The 27,503-nt window shown below is 50.9% G+C and overlaps 1 protein-coding gene across 3 annotated transcripts in view; it reads left to right on the forward strand.

Moving 5' to 3' along the window:
• The first annotated feature begins 4,817 nt into the window (after nt 1-4,817).
• The window catches only part of GRIP2 (glutamate receptor interacting protein 2), a 96,153-nt gene continuing 73,467 nt past the window's right edge, over nt 4,818-27,503 (forward strand). For 2 of the 3 annotated variants that reach the window (XM_023250053.2, XM_023250055.2), the window contains exon 1: nt 4,819-4,945. In XM_023250053.2, the coding sequence (XP_023105821.1) occupies nt 4,891-4,945 (55 nt within the window). In that variant the 5' untranslated portion in view covers nt 4,819-4,890. Of the gene's footprint in view, nt 4,946-27,503 lie in introns of all 3 variants that reach the window. The other variant, XM_023250054.2, reaches the window with a different exon arrangement.

The following is a 27,503-nucleotide window of genomic DNA, read 5'->3' on the forward strand; positions in this document are numbered from 1 at the left end:
ACAGGGTTCTCTGAACTTTTGTGGTCTCACACTTTACTCGTAAAACAATTGGGAGCACACACCCCCAAGAGGTGTACATACTTATAAATTGAATATATGCACCATGCTCAATCCATATATTAAATACCAGGAAATCTTAAATAAAGAGAAAGATAAGTAATGCTAGCTCCTTCCCACACCCCAATGGTTTGCTCAGCTCCCATACGTCATCAGACCAGACCGGGTTATGCTCTGCTGCCCTCCCAACCAAAGGCGGTTAGGTTCCCACGAAATGCAGTCAGAGTTGGGAGTCAAGAAGGTTCTAGTGTACCAGCCCCGAGCACCCCTGGAACCAAGCATGCATGCATCCCTTCTCGCCTGAGAGCCTTGGGGGGAGGGAGCCTGGAAGCCTGGGTGCAGCCCAGGTCCTGTCACTCCTTGGTGAGTAACCTTGGCTGAGTTCTGTCCCTGCTTTGGTTCCCACCCTACCTCCTGCACAGGGACCTGCTCAGAGGCTGTGGGGTGGGGAGCACCATAACTGAATGTGCCGGGCGGTGGGCTGGGTCTTTGAGGAGGACCCATGCCCTGGTCACCAGCGAGGTAGCAACAGGCCAGCCAGGCCTTCGAGTCAGCCGGACCTACTTCCTTAATAGGCACCCCCCTGCAGTATCTGTTGCTCAGGGGACCTCTCCCATTTCTATGGTATTAAGAGAACTAGTAATGGTATCTAACACACACAGACTCCACTATGAATCAGGCACTGAATGCTTTAATGGAGTAACTCATTACAACCGCATCAGGGAGATGTGATCAGTATCACCATCCCCACTCTACAGATACAAAGACTGAGGCACAGTTCAGAAAGTCACCAGAGGTGCAGTTTGGAGGTGGATTTGAAACCAGGTCCCTGGTTCTGGAGTGGTCCGGGTCCTAAACCACTTGGCCACACCTCCTCTGTTACTCCTGCTCTTGCCTTCATTCATTAATTAGCATCTCCCCCATTCTTGGGCCTCTTCCTGTTTCTATTCTATGTTGCTCACTCGCTGTCATTCTCGTTACTTCTTCCTTTCTGTTACTCCCCAAATATTCTTCTGTTTGCACACTGTCTCTCTCAAATCTCCCTACAGTAGAAGAGCCTCTCCCATTCCTAGTGAAGTTCCTCCTGGTTGGGCTGCTATTATGTTTCTTACTACCGTTCTTTTCTTTTCTTTCTTTTTTTTTTTTTAAAGAGCAAGAGCACTAGTGGGGAAGGGTCAGAGAGAGAGAGGAAGACAGAGAATCCCAAGCAGGCTCCGCACTGTCAGCTCAGAGCCTGACGCGGGGCTCAAACTCACAAACTGTGAGATTGTGACCCAAGTTGAAATCAAGAGTCAGACACTTAACCAACTGAGCCACTCAGGGGCCCCTTTCTTACTACCATTCTTAATGTTACCTCTCCACATTGCTTCTCTTCACTTTCTACTGCAAAAACTTTTCTTTTTTTTAAAAATTTTTTTTAACATTTATTTTTTTAACGTTTATTGGGAGACAGAGAGAGACAGAGCATGAGCATGGGGGTGCGGGCAGAGAGAGGAGGAGACACAGAATCCGAAACAGGCTCCAGGCTCTGAGCTGTCAGCACAGAGCCCGACGCGAGGCTCGAACCCACAAACTGTGAGATCATGACCTGAGCCGAAGTCTACTCGCAGATTCCTTGACATTCCTTCCACAAGAGGTGGTCTGTGCCACCTCCCTGGAATTTGGGAGGCTTGTGACCATTTCAAGGCTAGCCAGCAGTGGTGCTCCGTGACTTCCGAGGGGATGCGGCTACCACCTTGTGCTACAGCACACCTGCTCTGGCACACCTGTTACGACTCGGTTTCCGTGAGCCCCGTGTAAGAGATTCAACTGCCCCCAGGTTTCCATGCTGCAAGGAGGCCCAGGCCACATGGAGAGGCCACTGGTAGGTACTTGGGGTGACAGTCCCAGCTGAGCCCAGCCTTTGAACCATTCCAGCTTGGGCACCAGTGAGTGAAGAAGCCTCCAGATGATTACAGTCCCAGCCTTCAAGTCTTACCTGCTGGGGCTCTGATATCATAGAGCTGAGACAGCCCCTCTGCCCTGCCCAAATTTCCTGCCCCATAGAATTCATGACCATAATACACTGGTTTTTTATGCCACTTAAGTTTAGAGTGGCCTGATTTGCAACAATGGTTAACCAGCACACTCTCCTCTCAATCAAGCCATCCATCCTCCTAAAATCCCTTCTCTTTCTCTCGTGTCGCGGCCACTTCTCTCCTGTGCCCTGCTCTCCTCCCTGCCTTCCTCTGCCGGGGCCTCCTGACCTTGGCGCTGGTATCTTTGCCTCTCCCTTCAGCCATCCCAGCCCCGTCATCCTCTGAGCAGTGGGCAGTCTGGCTGTGGAGCTCATCAATCTGGGTGCAGACAGCAGTGATTCACAATTCTGCTGCCGGGGAGACTCGCTTCCTTGTCAGAAGCTCACAGCCATTAAGACAAGTTCTGGAGTCAGCACTCCGCAGACTGGGGCCTGAGTGCGGATCTGCCCCTCCCTTGCTCTAAACCTCTGGGCCTGCGCCCTACTTACTGAAATGATGAATAATTCAGAATTAATACGGGGCTGGGATATGATGCATCTGAGGGTCTTAGGAGCATGAACAGGTGATAAATATATCAGATGGTCTGTGTGGGCAGTGCTGTCTGGTGGTGCTTGGAGCTGGGCAGATCTCGGTTTAAATGCAGTTTGGACAACTCTTGGCTGTGTGACCTTGGGTAAGACAGTTAACCTCTCTGAACGCCAGTGCCCTCCTTTGTAAAATGGGGCTAATTATACCAACCTTGCTGAAGTATTGGGGATGTAAGATCGCATAAAAAGCATACGCTTTCCGTACAAAAGGGGTACTTGTGAAAGCCAAAGTTTAGGTGGCTTTATTGATAGGGTCAAGATGGCTGGGGTTCTACCACTGAACTATCTTTTGGAATATAAGTACCTGACTCCAGCCTTACTGGACCCGGTTAGGACAATATGATGATCCTTAGTTTGCAGATGGAGAATCTGAGGCTTGAAAAAATGAGGTAATTTGCCCAAAGACCTACAGTTAAACACTGACAGACCCAGGATCCAAGCAGAAGATGCCTGTTTTCTTCCCAACACTCAAGAAGGGGAGAAGGGTTCTGCACTGACCACCACATTCATATTTCACTCTGCTGATGACTAACAAGAACCTCTCCTTCTCTGAAGCCAGGTGCTGGAGAGAGGGCGTCCAGGCAAATGGGCTGACTTCCTTCGTCAGGGAGGAGACAGCTTTTACTGAGGTATAGATGTTTCTTAATATTGTAAACATTTATTTAAAAAATTTAGATTAGGGGCACATGGGTGGCTCAGGGGGTTGAGCATCAGACTTTGGCTCAGGTCATGATCTCACAGTTCATGAGTTCGAGCCCCACGTCAGGCTCTGTGCTGACAGCTCAGAGTCTGGAGCCTGCTTCTGATTCTGTGTCTCCCTCTCCCTCTGCCCCTCCCCTGCTCACACTCTGTCTCTCTCTCTCAAAAAATAATCTAAAATTAAATTTTTTAAATTTTAGATTATTTTTTGAACAAGTAATGCATTTCCAGGGTTCAACATTTCAAGAGGCACAAAAGGGGATTCAAGAGGCACAAAAGAGGGAGGGGATTCTCCCTATCCCTCCTGCCCCTGGCCACATGATGCCCATTCTCCAAGGGACCAGTGTTTCCATTGGAGATAATTTTCCACATACTTGAGCAAATACGAATGCAGAGCCTTCCCTTCTACTTACTGAACATATTATAAGCACTGTTCTTCATTTCACCCTTTTCCAAAGAATGTCCTCCTCCTTTTTTAGGGCAGTGCAGTACTCCTTTGACTGGATTGTACACCCCCCTCCCCATTACCCCCCCTACCCCACTCCCATAGAGAAAGCAAACTGACTTCTGAGGATGGGACCCTCCTGTGCTCCTTCCCCTGGCTATTCTTCCCAGAATCTCTGAGACCTGGTGAGCTTGACGGCTACCAGGCAGATGGAGGGCAACTGTGGTTAAGGTGCAGTTGACAAGGCCTACACCAAGACCACCTTCTCCCTACTGGCCTCCAGCGTGCTGTGTGTTCGCAGACAGGCCCCGCCCTCTCTGGGCCTCGCATGTCTACTCTGCAAGATGCCACCCAGAGGCCTCCCTCCCAGGGCGGGCGTGAGGGCTTCTGCGGAGGGTCCTAGGCCTCTTACAGGCCCAAGGCCAGGGTGCACTCACTCACGCAGATTCACTGGTTCATACATTTATCCCTTCACTTATTTACATATTCCTTCACCCATTTATTCACTGATTAATTTTCTCATTCATCAATTCACTAACTCATTCATTCATTCGCTCACTCATTTTCTCACTTCTCTATACACCCATTTATTCACTCATCCACTCACTTCTTCACCCATTTGTTTACGCGTTCATTGTTTCACGCATTCACTCATTGACTAATTCGTGGTGATTATCGTTATCAGGATGTGGCCCGGAGAGCCCCGAGGTGGGGAGGTGGGAAACGGGGGCGGCGGGGGCCGTGGCAAGTGGGCGGCGGGGGCGAGAGCGAGCGGGCCCCGCGGGGTCCTCCTCCAGCCTAGCTCGCCGCGCCCGCCCGCCCCCGCCCGCCGCCCCGCCCCGCCCCCAGCGCCGGGGAAAGCGCGCGCTCTCGGGGAGCGTCGCTGCTCAGCCGCGGGCTCGCGAGCCGAGCTGAGCGCCTGGCGGCCGCCGGGACACCCCCGATCCTCGGCGGCCGCCCATGCCCGCCGCGCCCCGGGCCCGCGGCCCTCCCCAGCGCTGCGCTGCGCCGCCCGGCCCGGCGGGGGCGGGGCCGGGGCCGGGGTCGGGCTGGCGAGGCGCCGGGCCGCAGGGCGGCCGCCGGGATGCGGGGCTGGCGGAGGAACCTCGCGCTCTGCCTGCAGCGGCTGCCGGACGAAGGTAGGACGCGGCCGCTGCCCAGGCCGGTGAGCACCGGCGCGGGGCGCGGAGGGCGGACCCAGCGCAGAGCTGGCCGGGGGCGCTCGCGGAGAGTGTCCGCGGGAGGCGAAGGGCGGGCGGCCGCGTCCGAGGCGCGGAGCTTGCAGGGTCACCGCAGGACACGCGGTGCGGAGCGGAGCCCTGCCGGGCAGACCTGCGGGGGCGCTCGGCAGGGCGCGTGGAGGTGGGACCCGGGGCAGGGCGGCCGCGTAAGGCTGGAGCGCAGGCTCTGAACCCTCGAGGGCGCAGCCCCCGACCCGCTCGCGAGTCCGGTTCCCGGAGCGAGCCTTGGCCGGCGCGCGACCACGTGCCTCCCGGCTCCCAGGGAGTTTGTCGGGGGTCAGAAGGTGCCGGTGCTCACCGCGGGGGACTTCGGTTCCAAACGCTGCAGTCGCCGGGACCCAACTTTCCTTCGCACGCCCGGCAGCACCCCCGCGCCGACCCCACAGTCTGCAGTTGGTCAAAGTTGCGGGGAGGCTGGAGGTGGGAAGGAGTGCGGGGTAGCGGAGAGATTCGGCCGCACTGCCCCCGACCCGGGCTTGGCCCTGCCGCAGCGCTGCGGCGCAGCCCCCTCCGCCGGGGCGCCTCCGGGGCTGCTCCACCCCTGTACCTGTTGTCTGTACCGTCCTGGCGGTGGGAAGAGGAAGAAGGACCCGCGCCCAGGCTCTGCCTCTGCTGAGGAAAGTTCGGATTCAGTGCTAATCAAGAATTGATAGAACTCTGAGTCAGGGGCAGAGTGAGGTGGGAATGGCAGTCGCCCACCCTCTTAGCGGGGGCCTAATGGCGGACTTACTGGTACCGCGTACTGTGCGCCCTGGAGCCTAACATCTGCTTCTGTGTTTAACCTTCACAGCCACCCCCTCTGGAGGGCGCTGTTATTCCTTCCACTTTACAGGTGAGGACACTGAGCCTCAGAGAGAGGAAACCTGCCCAAGGTCACACAGCCTGTAGGTGATAAAGCTGGGATGTGAACTTAAGTCTCTATGGCCGGCAAGATTTTGGTGGGCCAGGCCTCCCTTACGTCCCTCTGCAAGTTGGGCCTGGTTCAGTTCATAGGAAAGGATCCATTTCCAGCCCTGGCCAGAAACCCTGTGTGGGGCGTGGGGGAGGGGAAGAGGAGGGTGACAGCTCATCCCTGCTCCTCCTGCCCTGTCCCCAGGGTTAAGTCAGATCTGTAACCTCTACCCCACTGTGGCCCTAGGCTCTGAGGGCCTGGGAGCAGAGTCTGTGGAGTCTCGTTTAGACCCTCATCAGGCCTTAGCCGGTGTGGGCAAGACCCAGGCAGGCCCATAGCTCCGTCCAGTGGATTGGGCAGACCTTCCACTCTTAATCCAACCTGAGTTGGCATAGCCGGTGCCCAGGTTTCCTTCCCTGGAAGGAGGAAGATTGGATAAGGCTACCAACAAGGAGGAGATCTTGGAGGAGTGCCCCTATTCAATGGAGCTGCCCCCGAGGAACAGAGGAGATTAAGGAGGAAATCTTGGAGCACCTGGGTGGTTCAGTCCCTTGAGTGTCTGACTCTCAATTTCGGCTCAGGTCATGATCTCATGGTTAGTGAGTTGGAGTGTGCAGCCAGTTTGGGATTCTCTCTGTCTCTGTCTCTGTCTCTCTCTCTCTGCCTCTCTCCTGCTCACGCGCTCTCTCTGAAAATACATAAACATTAAAAAAAAGGAAAGAAGGAAATCTTGCAGAGCCAGTGTCCATGACCACCCTTCAGTGTGAGCTTGGCCCTTCAGGAAACAGGGCAGCTAAACCCCAGGCGTGTTCTGTGATCTTGGACAAGTCATTCCCCCTGTTCTGAGGCTCACTTTCTGTATCTGTAAGGGGAGGGCCTAACGCTCATCCTACGGGATTCCTAAGGGGATAAAATGAGGTCTCAGTCCTGGCGTAGCACATAGCCCAGGGCAGGCAAGGAAGCGGGGGCTTTGAGGTCCTGAAGAAAGGATGTTGCTCCCTTGCTCCTGATCTGCACTCCCCACTCTGTGTGTGTATGTGTGTGGGGGATGGGGGTGGGGGGTATGGGTAAGGCATGTGGGTGGTGTGTGTGTGAGGTGTGCATGAGGTATATGGGTGTCATGTTTGAGATGCATGTGGGTGTCAATGAGGCTCGCGTGTGACATGTATGAGGCACGTGGGTCTTGTGGTCCCTACAGTCATTTTGCCTGCCACTGGCCACATCCATTGAGAGGAAGCCACTTCTTTCCTCAATGCCAGGAGGTACCCACCATTTGAGTTTTCCTTGGAAAATCTTACTTGAGTTTGATCCTTGAGCTCAGCACGAAATCAGAGTGTGGCTGATGCATCTACCGGTGCTGGCAGGAAATTACTGTTTTAAAAAGATAAAATCCCTGGCTTTCTCTGGGTCACAGGAACATTGGTTCCTGTGGGCTGGGTCTCAAATGAGAGACTTTGATACATGGGTCCAGCTTGATAAGAGGCTCATGGCGAAAGGTCAGTCAAGCCCAAGAGTGACAGAGAGAGATATGCAGAGACAGGGCTGTAGACCTGTCATCCTCAGAGAAGAGCCAGCGGGAGGGACATTTTGAATAAATCCGGCTTACCTGCTTATTCTGTGGTATAATTTAAGGCCCTGGAGGAAGAAGTGTGGACTTGGAGACCGGACTCGTGTCCCAGACTTAGGCCCTCTCCACTTGCTAGCTTTGTGACCTTAGGCATACTATTTACTCCTTCTGGGTTTCAGTCGTGGTTGTTGTTTTCAATCCATAAAGTGGGAAGGGTGATCTTGCAGGGTGGTCTTGAGGAATCAATGTTAATGTCTCCTAGTATAAAACCTGCATATAGTAGGTGCTCAAGAAATGCTAATCCTGTTCTTTGTCTTTTTTGATCTCTACATCTAGTTTAACTTCATATTTGGGGAAATAATCTGGTGCATGAGTCAGTGGAGAACTCAGGACTCTGTGTAGATTTCTGGATTATGAGCCTTGAGGCTCTCCACTCCTAGGGTTTGGGGGATCCGATCAGATTGTGTCTGCCACGTGGCTACTTGAATCTACCATCTGGCCTTGCCTAAGGAGGTTGGCCAAAAGCATGGTTATGCTCCCCCCATGCTTGCACAGCACATGCGTCCAGACCACTCTGCAGTTTTTGGAACCTAAAGTAGTAGTCATGTCTGTTGAAGAAAGACCTGGGCAGCCACTGGGATTGGGGAACTCTGATTCCAGCTTCATGAAGCTTCTGAGTTTGTGTGTGTGTGTTTGTGCATGTGCACGTGTGTGACTTGTGTTCTAATGAAATTCCACCTTGATGTGTGTGTGTGCATGTGCACGTGTGTGACTTGTGTTCTAATGAAATTCCACCTTAATGTTTGTGGTCCTGTAGACAGTAACACATTTTCTTCTATTCACTGCAGTAAATGCTTCCAGAGCCCCCCCCCCCACCTCCCCTCCACCACCCCCAGGCTCTGTGTGGGATCAAAAACATGAAAGCCAGTCCTCAGCTTCAAGTTGCCCCCAGTGCGTCAGATAACAAAAGTTCAAGGTGCCCAGTGCTTGGGGAACGTGAAATTGAAGGCAGCAATTCTGAGTGGGCAGGCTGCTCAGAGGAGGGGGCTCTGCAACCCGGTGGAGGTCAGCCTTCCACTGGCAGATCCTTCCCGTGGTGTGGCCTGATTAATTTTCCTCCTTATGCCAGTCCTTTCTGCTTTCTAATGGACTCTTGGAATGTGAGCCAGGAGGGTTAATAGAAGTCATCTCGTCTTATTAGAGAGATGGGGAAATACAGAAGCAGTGAGGAGGAAATGACTTTTTATTCATTCGATAAGTATTTATTGGGCCCTGTTCTGGGGGCTGGGGCTATGGCCATGAACAAGAGAAAGACCCTGCTGTAAGGGACTTCACATTTTAGGAGGGGGAGACAGAGGACAAGGAAACATAAATAGGAATGGGACAGTTCTAGAGAGTCATTAGTGAGATGAAGAGAACATAAGAGCAGAGTAGGCAATGCCATGGGGAGTCCCAGGGGAGGGGATGTCTTCAGATAGGGCAGCCAAGGGTGGTCAGGGAAAGAAAGGCTCTCTGAAAGGTGGCTTTTGAGCTAAGACTAAAGATCAGGAGGGCTCAGGCATGCCAAGAACAGAAGGCAGATCTAGTAGCCACGGGAACAACCGGTACCAAGAAGAGGCCTGATCTGCAGGGCATAGTGTGGAGAGGACCAATTTGACCTGTTGGAGGAAGAGAAAGGAGCGAGAGAGAGGGGAGTGATAAGAGATGAGACTTGGAGTAGCCAGATCACGAAAGGCCAGATCACTGTAGGGGAAGGAGTGTGGATTTTATTCTGTGTTGGGAGCCATTGGAAGCCTTGACCAAGGACTTGGGCTGGCTCCGAGGATGAGCAAGGTTTTGGGTGATAGAGATGGCAGTGGGGAGAGGCATGCCAGGCAGAGGAATGGCATGAGTAAAGGAGCGGAGGTGGGAAAGCTGTAGGGGCTGAGGCTGCCAGACAGGCAGGAACCAAAGGCATTGAATGCCGCTCTGGGGAGCTGTCTAGGGTTCTGACAGGCGCATCCGGTATCTCTGCAATTGTGGACTTTGTGTGTGTGTGTGTGTGTGGTGTGTGTGTGTGTGTGTGTGTGTATGTGTCCGTGGTACCCAGCTAGCTGATGTGTCCCTGTGCCGGTTACCTAGGAGACAACAGGAAGACGATAGGGTGGGATCTGATTGGCTACTGACTCCCGCTGCTCATCTCTCTGTCAGAACTGCAGGCAGAGGTTACAAATGGTCCATGCGGGCGTGCCAAGTGCCGGAAGGGGAGCTGTGAATGTTTGTTGCCCCGAGTTCTGTGTGTGTGTGTGTGTGTGTGTGTGTGTGTGTGTGGTTGCCAGTGAATGTGTGTGCAGCTCTTGAACAAAGCGACAGCATCTGGGGCTAATGCACTTCCTGCTGGGAAACATCTGTTCATTGCCTTAAATCAGGTAGTGGGGGCCCAGATAAATTTAAGAAGAATCAGCTAGACTTGGGAGAGGATCTTTTGTTTGGTTTTAATAACTGCAGTGTCAACCCTGGAGCTGATTTTCAACATTTCCCTGTATCGCTAAAAATGCAAATAGAGCTTTGAGTGGCGGAAGTTATGTCCCGTGACATGGACTGTGATGTCAGTTTGCAGAATCGCCTCCCCCACCCCAGCTGAAAAGGTTGGTATTAGATTGTAGGTCTGTTTTTTTTTTTCCTCCTCTCTCCTTCTTTAGAACAATAATATCTTTTTCTTCTACTTTGTGGGTAAAAGGACAAGGAATCCACACTTTAATTTTGCTTGGGAAGGGGATTGGGAAACAAACAAATGAAACCCACCAAAGTGTTTCCTTTGCACCTGACTTCCTCAAACAGCAGCCCAGATAGGCTTGGGAAAACAAAATAAAACAGGAAAACAGCAACAGGAACAACAATAACAACAACGAGCTCCGAGGCTGCAGAAGACTTAGCATTCTTAGTCTCTCTTCCCCCACTCCTGCCTCCCACCTTACAGGGTTTGGCAGATGATACAGGTAGTGAAGAGGAAATGAGGATTTCCCTCCTCCCCGCTCCCTTGGTTTCTCCATACTGTGCTCAACTTTTAACGTTCCACGTATGAGGAGCCTCCTCTGCCTGTTTGTCCTTGAGACAAAATGCCATCCTGTTTCCTATTGGAAACAAATCATACCAGGCCTTTCATTCATGTCTATTTCCCATGTCTCCCTCACCATGGGTCAGAAGTGTTTTATCTGAAACATACATCTGGGGATGTTTTCTATCTGTTTACACATTATTCATATTCTCTGTTACTTACAGGAGGGGCCTCACCCTTAAATGCCTAAAGGGGCAAGACAAGTAACCCAAAAGATGAGTGAAGAAGGCCCCGGGGCCTTTGCACTTGCTGATCTGTCTCCTGGATTGATCTTTTGGCATATACACAATTCACTCACTTCATTTAGATCTATGCAATTGTCTCCTCCTCAGAGAGGCCTCCCCTGACCATCCCATCTAAAATAGCTGCTTTTTATCCCCGTAACTTCCTTTTTCTTTCCAGCATTTTGTGCTGCCTCACCTTATATTATATCCTGGTTATATCTTCTCTCCCACTATATGCAAGTGCCATGAGGGCTGTGTCTGTGTCTATCTTGTTCTTCATTTTATCCCCAGTAACCAGTACCTTGCCTGGCAGTTGCTCAGTAAATATTTGCAGATGAAGGGAGTGAATTGGGTCTGGGGGACAGAGAGTGTAGAGTTTATAGGAGCTTGGGCTCAGCAAGCCAGACCTGATTTTTCTAGGGAAGCTAAAAACTCAGAGTTTTACATGCCACCTACCAATTTAAAAATGTTAAACACCAATTCAGACAGACTCTGAGGGTCAAGCAGGACCTCCCTTTGGAGTTAGAGGCCTCTCATATTCAAGGCTCTTTGCCATTTGGCTGCAGTAACCTTTCTTCCCTCCTTAGTCATGCACAGACCTTGTTCTGCCCCATGTCTGAACCTTTGCTTAGGCTGCCTCTATGCCTGGAGTGCCTCTCCTCTGCCAACTTCTTCACCCAGCAAAGTACTGCTTCCTCTGGCTCCAACCCCAGGCCAGACCAAGGAGCAGCTTCCTGCCATCCCCCTCCTCCTGACATGGCAGAATTCGTCTCTCCCACCATGTTTCTGTCCTAGCCCCTTTCCTGTGGGAGCATAACTATGCTTACTCATCAGTCTCCTCTGCTAGACACAGAGGTCCCGGGGCAGGAGCCCTGTCCAGTCCATCTGTGGGTGTGCAGTACCCAGCTCAGGGGCCGGCATACAGTAGGTGCGCACTAAGTGAGTGGGAAAATGAAATAGAGAAAGGAAGGGGGAGGCACCAGCCTTTCTGTGCACCTCATGTGAACTAGGCCCTGGGCTGACCGTGTTTGCATCCTTCACTCTCAATGGCCTGGTGACGAGGATGTTGAACTCGGGGCCCCCTGTTGAGCTGAACAGCTTCTCCCTGCCTGGTATGCAGTCCTTGCCTTGTTCCGTCCTCTAAACCAGCCTCTGGGACTTTGCCTGAGTTTTGCTTTTCTTCTCTGTAAAGTGGGAGCATTAACAGCCTCTGGGAGAGCTGTCATGGGGATCCAGAGATGACAGATGGGGGAGGGCTCTGCCAGCTATGGAAAGGGGCGCACTCATGTGGCGGTGACTGGCACAGTGAAGGCAATGGCCAGTTACTTCCTGGGCATGACTGTGCCTCACCTGTGTGTTCGAGGAGTCTAAGGAAATACTTATTCTTCTTTTCATACATCTTTTCATTCTGCAATTTCTTTTTGTTAAGTGTTTGTTTATTGAGAGAGAACAAGTAGGAGAGGGGCAGAGAGAGGGAGAGAGAATCCAGAGCAGGTTCCACACTGTCAGCCCAGAGCCTAACGTGAGGCTTGATCTCACAAACCATGATATTCCGACCTGAGCTGAAATCAGGAGTCCGCCCCTTAACAGACTGAGCCACCCAGGTGCCCCTCGTTCTGTGATTGCATCATTAAGCCCCTACTCCATGCCAGCTACCTCTCTTTCACCATTTTACTTCCTATTCCCAGAAAGCTGACCGCCTTTAGGCCTTGTTATGGCCATCTCAACATTTGGGAGCCTGGGGCACAGAGAAGTTAAGTCACTTGCCCAAGGATGCACTGCTAGGAAGTGACAAAGCAGGATTTTTACCCCAGGAATGTCTTTGTCCCAAGCCAGGGCTCTTTCTCTGCCCCCAGACTGCTTTCTTTGGAATTTTGTTTCCAGGAGTCACAAGCAATGAGGCACTTAGAGAAGGGGCATGGAATTCTGCCTGGGGTGGGGGCATTGGTGCTGACCTCTGACCTGGGCTTTACAGAGCAAGTGTGAGTGGCCAGGTAGGAAAGCCGCAGGGAAGGGTATGTAAGGCCAAGAGATTGGTCTGTGCAAAAGTACAGAGTTGAGAAAAACCTGGTGTGACCATAGTTGTGCAGGGTGGCTGCATGTGCTGTGTGTGGGGGGAGGGTGGCACGATTCTGGCTGGAGACAGATGGTGAGGGTAGAGATGGCTACACCCTGGTCACAAATGGGTCTGGCTTGACCCTGACAGTGGCACACACACACACACAAAATTGGTTGTCATTAAATTTTGAGTGTGTGTGTGTGTGGGGGGGTGGAATTTGACATTAAAAAAAGAAAGATATCTGCAGCTTTCTTCACAGAATTTTTTTTTTCAACGTTTATTTATTTTTGGGACAGAGAGAGACAGAGCATGAACGGGGGAGGGGCAGAGAGAGAGGGAGACACAGAATCGGAAGCAGGCTCCAGGCTCCAAGCCATCAGCCCAGAGCCTGACGCGGGGCTCGAACTCACGGACCGCGAGATCGTGACCTGGCTGAATTCGGACGCTTAACTGACTGCGCCACCCAAGCGCCCTCTGCAGCTTTCTTCAGAGGATCTGGTAACCTCGGTCTTACATTTCTGCTGTGCCTTGTGGACTGGGAGTGTGCTTGCCGTACTCCCCATCTGGTTGCTGATGCATTCACTTACTTGCTCAGCCTTAGAGGTGTTTGTGTTTGAGACCTTGAACTCACCCAGTAAAGGAGTTTGAACTTCATCATCTTCAGGCAGCTGAAGCTGCTGAAAGCAGCTTTATTTTTTAAAGTTTATTTATTCTGAGAGAGAGAGAGAGAGCGAGCAAGAGCGAGAGCAGGGGAGGGGCAGAGAGAGGAGGACAGATCTAAAGTGGGCTCTTTGCTGACAGCAGAGAGCCCAACACAAGGCTTGAACTCATGAACGTGAGATAGTGACTTTAGCCGAAGTTGGACGCTTAACTGACCGAGTCACCCAGGTACCCCCAGCTGAAGGGTTTGAAAGCAGGAGGGTGGCATGTTCAGGAAGCACCTGCTGACTGCTGGGGGATGGGAGGCAAGGTGAGGCAGAGAGACCCCCAAAATGACCATGTTAGGAGCACTTGCTTGGTACTTATTCACACTGTCTTTGCTTCTCCTGATAACCGTGCATGGTCAGGTGATCAGCCTTATCAGATGAGGAAATAGAAGCTACAAAAGCAGATGCCATGAAAGAAAGGATTGAAAAATTGGACTACGTAAAAATGTGGAAGTGATGTAGGATGAAAGGCACGATTGACCAGGTTCCAAGACAAGCCACAGCCCAGGAGGGAAGGTATTTACAACATACATCACAGGTGAAGACTAAGAGCCAATGTATATCAGGATCTCCCGCAAATCAATAGGAAAAGATACACGGTCTAGGAGGAACGTCATGAATTCAAGCAGGAAGTTACTAGAAGATACACAAATAGCCAGAGAGTGAATGAAAAGAAGGCCAACCTCAGCATTTTAGGGGATTATTGTATTAGCATGAGGAAAATGCTCACAGAAATGACAGCACAATATCAATTTGAAGGGGAAGTTAAAAAATTCATAGCATCTAGTGTTGGTGAGATCCCGGGGGAAGCAGAAGCTGACATATGCAGGAAGGGGAAGCATATAGGAGGGCAGTCTGACAGGTTATCTGTCAATATGGAAAATGCTTACACCCTTTGACCCAGCCATTCCTTTTCTAAGGATTGCAAGTATTTTCTAGTCTAGGGAAGAATCTAGCACAGATGCATAAGGCAACACGGACACAGACGTTCACTGGGGTGTTAATAATGGAGGGGTGGTTCAGATGTCAAACCTCCAACCACCTCAGTGGTCTCTCTCTAACCTGTGCTCCCATTTGCCAAGCCCCGCCTCCACCTTCGGCTGAAGGTACCTACCGTTACCTGTTGGTAGCTCTACGCATACACGTTCTCTCCCTTCTTTTTACACAAATAACGGCATACTGTCTGCAACTCTCTCTTTTATCATGAAATACGTTGTACATAACGAGGAGTGTTAAAACATTTGTGTTTTTCAAAGAGCAGCAATAGACCCCAGGTTGAGAAACAGATTGCTCCCAGAACCCAGTGCCACACGGCTCTCCAAAATGTCTGTTCGGATTTATACTTCCCTTTGGGATTCATGTAATTTTACAGAAGAGAAAAGGATTTGAGGTGGGTTTGCTGGTTCAAGGTCCCAGAGCTGGACGGTGGCTTTGGTTTGGCCTGTGGCCTGTCTGCTTCACAGGGATGAGGTTGTAAGCCCAGAGCAGGGGGACATAGGCAACAGAATGGGCCAGATGTGGCAGTGGACAGATGTGGAGGGCCGGGCCTGGATGACACTCAGGGATTCCTCCTGGCCTGGGGGGTTATGCTAGTGCCTTTCACTGAGCTGAGGGGGGAGGGGCATGCAGGGGTGGGTTTTAGGGGGCTGAGTGTGAGAGATCTGCCAAGAGGCCCCTGTCCTGGAGGCCCCCAGATGGATGGCCCTGGGAGCTGGCAGCCCAGCTGGGGAACCCCATAGAGGGGTGCCCTTTGAGCAACCATTTTTCAACTGTATGAACAAATGCTTCCCTTCTCTAGTCCAGTGAGGGTAATTTATCCTAGGGAGAAAAATGAATTCTCCCAGGAAGCTTCGCTGCCAGAGACCCAGGAGCCTCAAATTTACTGCTTGCCTTCTGTGCTGATGGAACTGGGCCTCCAGATTTATGTCTGGGGGTTTATGGGCGGCTGGCTCTGGTTGGCAGGAGTCCTGGGGGACAGGCAGGGGGACAGCTGTATTTTATGGTGAGGCTGGGACCCAGGAGGGTGTAAATCACTGTGGCCTCCCAGGAGAGGCCACCTGCCTCACATGGGTGGGTGGGAAGGAGCTCAAGCTTGTCTGAGGACAGCAGAGAGGACCCTCCCTCAGAGGCCACTTTGTCCAGCTTCCCAGCTTAGGTGGGGAGACTGTGTCCAGAGAGACAGAAAGCCCGGGTCCCATGAGAGGCCAGGGTTTCCCCAGACCCGCGGGGTCAGACTCTGGTTTGAGTGGTTTGCTTTCTGCTGTTCTGCTTCTTTCAAAGATAAACCAGCCCAAACCACAGACCTCCCTCTGACTGAGTGCTGGCCGCTTGCTGGCAGTCTGTGCTGACCAAGACCTCAGTGGTCCCTGCCGTCTAGGAGCTCAGAGACTCCGCTGGTGGTCTCCAGAGTTGGGTGTGGGTGCCACACCCAGGACAGCCTCTTGAGGAAGAGGCTGGTAAAAAATATGAAGAGCTTTAGCTTACGTTTGTTTTCTATCACATTTTCGTTTTCTCTGCTTTTGTCTGTGTTTATAATGTGAGTGATATACAGACATGGTAACACGTGGGTAAGTCATAAATAATACATGTGTGTTATTGCAGAGGAATGCACAGACGTTTTTACACAAAGGGGGTGCAAGACCAGGAGGATTTGGGGACCACGCCCTGCCCACCTGCTAGACTATAGTTGTTGGAAGGACCCTGGGATCCTGGGCTGGGTTCTCCCTTGCTTGTAGGGCCGAGGACAATATGTACTGAGCACCTACTAAGTGCTGGGCACAGGTGCACCCTTTTCTGTCAAGGCCTGGACTCCACAACAACAGTGGGGGACAAGGGTGGCGAACATCATTTTACAGACCATGAGACTGAGGCCCAGAGAGGAGAACGGATTTGCCCCATTTCGTGCCTGAGCTGGGATTCTTTTCTCTGTCCTCCTATTGACCATTTTCACGGTTCTTCCTTTTTCTGTCTCCCATTAAAAAAAATAAGGGGGGCGCCTGGGTGGCTCAGTCGGTTAGGCAGCCGACTTCGGCTCAGGTCATGATCTCGCGGTCCGTGAGTTCGAGCCCCGCGTCGGGCTCTGTGCTGACAGCTCAGAGCCTGGAGCCTGTCTCAGATTCTCTGTCTCAGATGTCCCTCTCTCTGACCCTCCCCCATTCATGCTCTGTCTCTGTCTCAAAAATAAATAAATGTTAAAAAAAAATTAAAAAAAAAAGACGTATAGAATGTTCATTGGGTATTTAAACCACTTTAAATAATTAAACACAGCAATACCAGTTAAAAAAAAAACACATTGCAATGTCCCCCTTTCTCCATACTACAGCACTAACATGTCATGTACATACTTTTCTGGCCTCTTGCTGTCATTTAAAAAAAGTATCCTTAGGGCACCTGCGTGGCTCAGTCAGTTGAACATCCAGCTTCGGCTCAGGTCATGATTCACGGTCAATGAGTTCCAGCTCCGTGTCGGTCGGGCTCTGTGCTGACAGCTCGGAGCCTGGAGCTTGCTTCAGATTCTCTGTCACCCCCTCTCTCTGCCCTCCCCTGCCTACACACACACACACACACACACACACACACACACACACACACTCTCTCTCTCTCTCTCTCTCTCTCTCAAAAATAAACATTAAAAAAAGAGTATCCTTTTATACTAAGTTACTTTCTCTCTGATGGAGTATGCAATTATTGTTAAATATAGACCATTTTGGAAAGATAAAAAACCGGGAAGAAAACTAAAATCATCCTCCATCAACCCACCATCCAGAGACAACTTTCCTGCATTTCCTTCCAGTCTTTTTTCCCACTGTCTACTGTCATTGAGATCATATGACATATACCATTTTATGTTTTTTTTTCTTTGCTTAGTTTTGTAGGATCAGCTGCAGATGCCACATGGGGTGTCTGTACCAGGCAGATTTTATTTACCTGCTCCCCCATGGTTGGATAATAAGGTTGTTTCCAGCATTTTGCTGTTACAAAGAAGGTTGCTGTAAGAGTCCGCTTTCCTGGGGTTGTCATCAGCCTTGATGTAATTCTGCATGGGCTTTCTCCCCCTGCAGATGTTATTTCTTACACTTGTCATTTTTAATGGCCATGTAATCTCCTGGAGTGTTGCTATTCCTTATGTTCTAGGCCATTCACCTTCTCCATATCCCACCAGGCTTCCCCACTCCCTCTGGGAAGCCAGCTCCTTCCCCAAATCCTCCCCCCACCCCCGCTTCCCCTGCCCAGCACCTTCAATGCAGGGACCCAACCTCCAGTGGGGAGGGGAGGGCTGTCATCTTGCCCACATCCCAGACATTTGCTGCCTCCCTCCTGCTTGTGTCCCGGTCCTGACACTCAGACCCTGTGCTGGTGGATGCCTTCCTTTCTCCTTTCATTCTGTGGTTGTTTAACTATGACCTACCATGTGCTAGCCACTGTTCTAAGTGCTGAGATACAGTAGTAAACGAGACAGAGTCTTTGTCTTTATGGAACAGGGGAGATAAGTCGTAAACAGGTGGAAACAAGACAAGAAAAGGGGATAAGAAGACAGGAAAAGGGGATGAGATGAAAGAGGGTGATAGGTGGTCAGGGAGGACCTCCTGGAGGAGGTGACATTTGTTCTGGGACCAGCCAAGGGAATGCCTGGGAGAGGAGGACTCCAGGTGGAAGGAACAGCAGGGGCAGAGGCCCTGGGCACATTCTGAATGTTTGAGGAACGGAGGCCATTGTGGCTGCAGTGTCATGGGGGGAGCACGAGTGGGGCCGGCAGGCCCGGCTGGTGGAAGGAAGGTGTTCGGGTCTCCTCTGAGAGTCATGGGAAACCTCCGCAGTGCCTGGCACACAGTAGGTGCCTGGTTGGGTTAGCTGCTCTTATTGTTGTTCCCTCTTCGTGAAGGAAGTCAAGTCGTAAGACTTGCTTGTCCCAGAGTGCACCGGGGCTGCTGCCTGGCCTTCTTCAAGTCTGACCTGTCCCCTTGCTGCAGCTCACACCTGTTCCTTCTGCACATCATAGTCCCACGCCTCACTTGGCCCCAGAAGTGGGGGTCTGGTGGGCCTGTGTTTGCTCTGAACTATCCATCTGTGTGAAATGGGCAGATTCTGCCTCCTGGGGCTATTGGGAGGTTTTGCTGGCACCTTGTGGGGGCTTATTAAGGTCAGCTCCAAAGATACTAAATTAAACATCTTAAAAAATATTTTATCTAGAAACCTCTATAAAGTTTGTATGAAGTGGGTGGGTGAGCCCTCTGCAGCGGCTCTGGCCCTTCAAGCTCCCTGGAGGGAGGTGGCCGGTGGCCCCTATGGGAAAATCAAGGGCAATTGCATCGGATTCTGCACTTAATTTAATGAAAAGGCACTGCAGGGAGGCAGAGGCAGTGAGGCAGTTAGGGAAGGCTTGCGGGCTTGGGCAGGAGCGATTCCAGGGAGATTTATGATGCTTCATAAAAGATTCAGATCTAGGCTGAGCTTGGGCGGTGCTGGGCTCAGTGCTCTGGGCTCCGTCTCCGCAGCCTGGGCGGCAGATGGTCTGAGGTTCCTGGTGGCGATGATTGCCGTGTGACCCTGGGCAAGTCATGGCCCCTCTCTCGGCTTTGCAGCACCATTTGCCATCCTGGGTTCCCTCCTCCCCCAAGATCCTGGACCCTACCCTCCTGCCCGCATCCCACCAGACCTGCATTTTACAAGCCTTTCCACACTTGGGAAATCCTCTTTCTCATAGCCTGAGCCCTCCCCTGCCCAGTTGCTTTTCCATTTTACAGAAGAGAAAACTGAGGCTCTGAGAGGTTCTCTGGTGTTCCCAGAGTCACACAGTGACTGGGGCAGGGGTGAAGTCTGTCTGGCCCTTTTAGCAGTGGAGTCAGGAGCTTCCATGGTGGGCTGGGAGGCTACTCAGGATGGAGTAGCCACACAGCCGCATGTGGAGCCTGACCTGTTGTGTTTTACTTTCCCATTTAGCAGAGAGGCGTCAGGAAAGTTAAGGGACCAGTGTGGACCCCAGGGCAACTGGCACCAGAGCTGGGAATGTAGTTACCTCCTGGTCTGGCCTTTCTCCCCGCACACTGTGAAGTCTTTGGGGCTCCTCCGGCTTTAGCTCAACCTCTCCATTCACTTGCTGTGTGAACCTAGGCAAGCGACCTAATATGTCTGAGCCTCCGTATCTTCATCTACAAAATGAGCATGGTAATATGCCCATCTCCCAGGCTTGCTAGGTGGAGGGAACCTGCTACTGGTAAGTGGCCTATAACAGTCCCCAGTATCCCATTTTCATAAGAAGATTATAGTTCTAGAGCTGCTCAAGCCCTGGAGAAAATCATACCAAAAAAAGGAGCCCTTTCTTTTATAGTCCCAGGGCTTTGCTGGTTGGGCCCCTCCCGAGGCAGCAGAGGAGGGAAGAAACGTATTGTAGGCTGGTGGTTGCAGATGGCAGGCAGCTAATTTATTTACCTCTTTCTAATAAATATGCACGACACATAAATAAAATATTTCGCTCGTAGTGCCCCACCCGGATCCAGGCAGGCAGAGACAGTCGGCCGTGTGGCTCTGAAGCAGGCTCTGTGGGTGTGTGTGTGGAGTCTGGCAAGGGGGTTGATGAGCTGATTGTTCCTTCTTTAACCTAATTTTCTGTCCCATATCCAGCAGCACCCAGAGTTCCTCATTTTGGAGGTGCTGGCCTTCTCCTCCAGACCTCCCAGCCAACACCTTTTGCTTCCCTGGAGCAGGGCAGGACTGGACTGGACTGTCCCAGGAGATAGCCAGCTCTCTATCAAGGATGCCACCAGACTGGTTCCTGTTCTGTGTGGGAGTTGGACCAGGGGACGCTCAGGACCTCTCTGGAGATGGCTTGACCACTTTGGAGGGCCTACTTTTTTCCAGTTCATGCACTGGTGCCTTGGCACGGGTCCCAGCCTCCACATCGTCCCTGCTACAGTCCGTCCTCCCCTGCGCCCCTGACCCAGCTCATCTGGGGCCCAGGAAACTCAGTAATAAGACAGAGTAACAATGCATGGAATTGCCATCCCCAGAACTGAAAGGAGAGAAGAGAGGGTGGCTGGGTGACTGTGACTCCATGAGTAGGGCAGGAGAGCAGGGGCAGCCCATGGAGTCAGAAGGACCAGGTTCCATCCCTGCTCTGCCATTTTTTCAGAGACCTTGGACAAGTTGTCTCACTTCTCTGAGTCTTTTGTCTTCATCTGTGAAATGGGCACAGCGTTGGTATTTACCTGACAAGGTTATTGTGAGGCTTGTTCTTTCATTCGCTTGACAAAATGTTTACTGAGCAGCTGCTACGTGCCAGGAACTGCCTTCGGCCCTTGGGGATACCGTTAGGACAATAAGACCTTGTCCTAATGGACGTTCCAGTGTGCGCACCAGCCAAGCACCATGTTGGCAAGTAGATGTGCACCCTAACAGCAGGGTGTAGAATGAAAACCAATGAAGTAGAGTCAGGGCACAGAGATGGTGGAGAAGCTCTCTCAGTCGCAGTACTCAGGGAGGGCCTCTCTGGGGAGGTGACGTTTGAGCATATACTTGAACGAGGAGAAGGAGCCAGCTCTGCCAAGAACTGCACAGGCAGAGGGAATGGCACATGCAATGGCCCTGAGGTGCACACAAGTCTGGCATGTTCGGGGAAGGCCGGGGCCGCAGGCACAGTGAGATGAAGCAGGTGGGTGACACGTCTGGCACAGGTCTTGGCACAGGGCAAATTCTTGGCTCTGTCTTCCTCCTTCCCGCCACCCTCCTGCTTTCTTGCTCTCCCTGGACTGCTCAAATACTCCATGTAATCCAGATGGGAGGGTCAGGTTCCTAAAACATCCAGTATGGAAGGGTTTCATGACTTGTCCAAAGACCCATTCCAAATAAGCCTAAGTCCCATGAGTAGCCTGTGGTCTCTGTGCCCAACTTGCAGCCATATTTAGCATATACAGTCAACAAAGGGCTCATATCTTGAATATATAAAGAGCTCTTATAAATCAACAAGAAAAAACCCCCAGACAACCCAGTAGCAAATTGGACAAGAGACTTAAGTGCTTCATGAAGAAGATCCAAATGACCTGTAAACATATGAAAAGGTGTTCAACATCATATCACAGGGGGAAATGGAGATTAAAACCACAGGGAGATACCCAGCAGAAGGGTTGACATTAAAAAGGCTGACAATACTGAGTGTTTGCCTGGAGGAGGAACAGCAGGACTTTCGTGCACTGAGAGTGGGAGTGTAAATGTCACTTTACTAAAGATTCCCTGGAGGGATGGGGACCAGCTTATATCACACCCCAAAGAGTAACATGGAGTCACATTCACCCGGCCATCCTCTCTCTCTTCCAGCCTGTCTCCCTGGAAGCCCCAGTGCTGGGTCCCTTCTCCCACTCCTTCTCCTTCCCCTTCACAGCCTTTCCTGTGTTGCCCTGCTCATCAGCTTTGCTTCCAGGCTTGCACACCAATGTCCAAAACAGAAGCCAGGCTCTTTCAAGCCTGCTGCAGGAGGTGTTACCAGGTTACAAAGTACGGAAACCCAACCCCCACTAGCCTAAGCCAGGAAGAAACCTTAAATGCTCACATCAGCTTCAGGAAGGGCTAAATCCAGGGGCTCAAAGGATGATGTCACAGCTTGATCTTTCCATTCCTTTCCTGTCTTTTCTCTGTTCTGCTGGCTTTGCTCCAGACTCATATCATTCTACATTCTGGTGGGGAAAGAATGTACAGATGGCTCCAGCAAAAGTCCTGGGGCTGTGTCCCACTGGACAGTATTGGGTCACATGTGTGTTCCTTAGTCAGTCGCTGTAGCCTAGAGAGTGGACTGCTCTGATTGGCTAAACCTGGCTCTGCCCACCTTGGAAGCAAAGTCAGCCCTGTGAAGTACATGGACAGTGGAGGAGGGGGTCTCCCCAGAACAAAATCAGAGTGTTGTTACCAGAAGAAGGAGGTCTGGATGTTGAATGGGTAGAAACAACCAATGTCCACTATGGGGGCTTCAGTTCACTTGTATGAGGAGAGAGGGCTCAGAATTTATTAGTCAGGCGTCTCCAGAAAAACAGACCCAATAGGAGATCTATCTGTCTATCTATCCATCTATCCATTTATCTATCTATTGAAAGATTTTTTAAGAATTGGCTCACATGATTGTGGAGCTGGCTTGTATAAATCTGTGGTGTAGCTCGGGTAGGCTGGAAACTCAAGAAGGGTTTCTGTTCTGCAATCTTGAAGCAGAATTCTGTTTTTTTCTTGGGAGAACCTCTGTCTTTGCTCTTAAGGCCTTCAACTGATTGGGTGAGGCCCACCCACAGGATGGAGAGTAATCTGCTTCACTCAGAGTCAACTGATTGTGAGTGGTATTCATATCTACAAAATACCTTCATAGCAACTTCTAGCCTGGTGTTTGACCAAACAACTGGGCACCATAGCCTAGCCAAGTTGTCACAGAGCAACAAAGGTGTTTATTTAAGTTAGTATTATATGATAATATAAAAGTGTGTTTGTCCCCTTCCCACCTAAGGCTAGGAGAACCATTCAGGGAAGGACAGGAGAGGCTACATGGCCTCAGCACAGGGAGGAGAACCTTCTGGGGCCACCAGGACCTTGGGTGTGGTTTTCAGTCCCTATCACATAGTGTTGGCTCAGCCATCTGCTCTAGGTGCTGGACTGCAGGGGTGGCCAGACCAAGTCTCTGTCCTGCAGCATCCCCAGGCTAGTGGGGAGGCAGTCCTCCCCCTGGGTCCCCTGGGCTGGTAGGGAGGCAGTCCTCCCTAGAAGATCCCCAGGCTGGTGGGGAGGCAGTTCCTGCATCCAGCATGAAGTTTCGTGGTGGGGTCAGAAGCTCTCCAAGTGCCCTGACATGAGGTGATTTGGCCATCAGCCACTGTGCTGAAAGGAGGGGCATGCCAGTCACTGATGAGAGAATCACCATAATTAACGACAGAGGAAACTGTTACATACACATGGAGGAACCCTCCGCTTCCCAGGCTGGCACTGACCACAACCCAGAGGAATGGGGGGAAGATCTTGGGGTTCCGGACGCCTCTGCCATTCCAGAGCCGTGAGTCCCCGGGAGCTGCTCCCTTCTTGGCACTGGTCTCCCAGTCAGTGGGATCCTGGAGAAGTCATATTTGATGAGGGCCGATGGCATGCCTGGTGGTGTTCAGCCCAGAGCGAAGAGTTTTGCTGACTTTGAACAGAGGACTATTCCGGAAACTGAGACTCCAGGAGGGAAAGTACTGCTTTGCTCCAGGTTGGACAGCGGGGTTGGTGAGGGTAGGAGGCTGGGTTCCAGCCCAGGTCAGCCATGCCAGAGCTGTGGTATTCTTACTTTCACGAGGAATCTCAACAGGAATAGCTTAGGAATCTATTTCTAATCCCAATAGAAATAACCACAGTCCTTTCCACCTGTAAAGTAGTCTCCAGTCTGACAGAGTTCCTGCATGCCCATTGGTATGTGATAACTCATCACAGACCAGCTCTGGGAAGTTTTCAAGAATATTGTCTCAGGAACATTTAAAAAAACTAGTAACTTTATCAAGGATAACTTACACACAGTAAAATACATGCATTTTCCGTGTATGGTTTGATACATTTTGACAGAGGTATGTACCTGTGTAACCACCACCACAATTAAACACAATTGTACACATAGATAATTACACAGGTATAATTAGAGCATTCCCATCCCCCCCCCCCCCAGAGTTTTCTTGTGCCCTTCTCAAATAGTTCCTGTCATCCTCTGTTCCTGCCAGACCCAGGCAGGATCTGCTTTTTGTCACTGTAACTTAGATTTGTCCTTTTTTTGAAGTTTTGTATAAATGGAATCATATAGTATACAGTTTTTGTCTCTGATGTGTTCAGCGCATTCATCATATTTTAAGATCCATCCAGGCTGTTGTATATGTCCGTACCTTGTTCTTTTTCTTGCTGAGTGTATCCAGGGAGTGGGTATACCCCCGTGTCTTTATCCAGTCTCTTGTACGTGGGCGTTTGGGTGGATTCTAGTTTGGGGCTGCTGTGACCCATGTACAAGTGGTTGTGTGAACGTGTTTCCATTTCTCTGGGCTCATTCACTAAGTGCGGGATACTGGGTTGTTGAGTATATGTTCAACATTTTACAAGAAATAGGCCCATTTTATGGATAAGGAAATCGAGGGTCGGAGAAAGCAGCTGACCTGGGTCACTTAGTACACAAAACCAGTCCAGCTCAAAGCTCTTTTACCTTGCTAGTGACACAGCTAAGAAAGAAGAAAGAAGAAAACCCCGCATTAATTCATAAACTTTTACTGGTACCTACATATACTCCATTTCACTTAATCCTGACAACAATCCTGTGAAATAAATCATAATATTGTCCCCATTTCCCAGGTGAAAGACTGAGGCTCAGGGAGGTAACATGATTTGTCCGAGGATACCAGCGTGGAGTGGTGTAGCTGAATCTCCAACCCAGTCCTCTGTGCTCCTGGTCGTTGCTCGGCACCAGTTAAAGATGCAGAAAACAAAAGACATGCTGTCCAGCCCAAGGCCATGGTGGATATTGCTAATGGATGGCCATGCTCTTTCCTGCTGACTCAGCCTCAGAGACTTTTGTTTTTTTAACACGTGACCTCATACAACCACTCATGATGGATTGGAGACAGCAAGCAAGAGAACAGTCCAAACCAGCGCAGGGTCCAGCCCTGCCGTCTAGAAGGGCTGCTCACCAGCCTGAAGCCTGAGCCAGGAGAGACCCCAAGCTCAGAGTGTCTTCACCCCACAGGCCCCAGGGTGAGGATGGGGCCATTGCTCTGTTGCAGATAGTCAGAGCTGAGAGCAACTGCCTCATCCTTAGCCAGCCCAGCAGCATGGGGGCCACTGAGGGATTGAGGGACAAAGGGGCAGAGGGACCCATTAGGTACGTCCCACTTGGAGCCCCAGCCTCACATGCACCCTTGCAAGCTGGGTTTTTATCACCAGTTCTCAGAGGCGGCAGCTGAGACCTGAGGTGGAGAAACTGACAAGAGATAGTCAGAATTTGAACCCAGCCTGCCCCAGTGCCCACACCCCCTCTGCCACATTGGCTGTTCTCCTTTTGCTGGGATTTCTCTGGCTCTGGCCTAAGGGCTGGGACTGGTTTTACTTGGGCCTGGGGTGTTGTTAACTGGTCAGTATCTGTCCAGACGTCCTGTCTGCTGAGATGTATTCCGAATGACTTTTTGTTTTATTTTGATAAAGCTTTCCTGAGTAATGGAATGGACAAGCCCTGAGGTGAATGTCAAGAAGGGAAGGGCCTTCTGGGCCAGAACAACAGCCCAGAGGTGAGAATGTCCAGACTTTGACTGGAGAGGAGACAGGGCCTACCAGTCTGGATATTGACATTTTTGACTCTGCTGAGTGGTTGGGAGTTCATGGGTCTCTCTCCTTGTCCAGATCTCTCTGTCTTTGTCTCTGTCTTTTTTTTTTTTAAGTTTATTTATTTATTTTGAGAGAGAGAGAGGCAGGGAGGGACAGAGAGAGAGAGGGAGAGAGAGAGAGAGAGAGAGAGCATCCCCAGCAGGCTTTGCACTGTCAGCACAGAACCCCATGCAGGGCTTGAACTCACAAACTGGGAAACCATGACCTGAGCCAAAATCAAGAGTCAGACGCCCAACCAACTGAGCTACCCAGGCATCCCTTTCTCTGTGTCTGTCTGTCCCTGTCAGCCTGTCTGTCTCTGGATCTCTGTCTCTGGATCTCTCAGTCTCTCTTTAGTCGTCTTTTTTTTTTTTGGTTACAAACATGTTTCAATTTTTCACGGATCTCCTAAGAAAAACACAGACCATTTGCCTCTGATCTAATCCGTCATGAACATCACTGGTAGAAATAATCAACACAAAATAAAACTGACATCGGCTAAAATTGTGCACAGTAAGAATAGTTATTGACCTAAAAATTGACAGAAGAATCAAATCCCCATGCCAACACTAAGATCTACAAAAATCTGACCTGAGAGAATCTGGGTTGAGAGGAGTCATGGCCAGAATGGGAAATCCCTGGTGACAGTGGCCCACAGGCTGTAATATGTGCTATTCACAACGGAAGTGATGAGTGAAATCTTCATTACAAATCTTAGTTAGGAAAAGACTTGATCTCAATGAAATCGACCTCAATAAAGCAGAAAATGGCAATAGAACAATGTGGCAGTGGCTTAACTACACTTTGTGGGGAATTAATCAAAGGTTTAAATGGGGTCTTCGGGGCTTATGCCAGAAGGCACTTCCTCATGTTCACCAAAGTCAGTAAAGTTAGTGTGTTTGTATTTGAGATGTCCTTGCTGTCTAATGGGGAGCCAAAGTGGACCACACCATCTGGAGAGAATATTGTGGTGCCTTGAGGTGCTCAGTAAATGCTGAGCAACTAGTGGGGTGCTTTTGATAGTCCTGTGTTGCTTGACTCTTTGTACCCTGGCCAGACAGCATCTCTAAAATACATCACTTCCTCTGACCTTCAGCAGCCCCCCACTGCTGCTAGGACTGAGTTCAGCATCCTCCCCGGTGGCCCGGTGCTGCTGGCCCTCCAGCCACATCCCTCACAGCTCTCTTCCCATGCCCTCTGGGCTCCAGCCACACTGGCCTCCTTTGCTTCCTTGGGGAAGACGAGCTGAATGAGAGGTAGTGTTGCTCAGCGGATTCAAATTCAGTCTCTGCTACTTATGAGCTGTGTGACCTTGTGCAGGTTTCTTATTCTCTCTGAGGCCTGGTTTCTTCCATCTGTAAAATGGGAATAATAGTACCTATATCAGAGTGTCATCATGAGGATGAACTGACTTAGTGCAGGAAAGCCTGCCCTGTGGGAGTGCTCAGGGATGTTCACTCTTATTCCCACCTCAGGACCCTTGCCCGCGCTGTTCTGTCTGCCTAGGGGGAAGAAGGGGCCTTCACTGGTTCACTCCCACTAATCCTGCAGACCTCACCCCAAGCATCTTTTCTCCA

Source organism: Felis catus, chromosome A2 (genome assembly GCF_018350175.1).
Source record: "Felis catus isolate Fca126 chromosome A2, F.catus_Fca126_mat1.0, whole genome shotgun sequence".
Taxonomy (NCBI): domain Eukaryota; kingdom Metazoa; phylum Chordata; class Mammalia; order Carnivora; family Felidae; genus Felis; species Felis catus.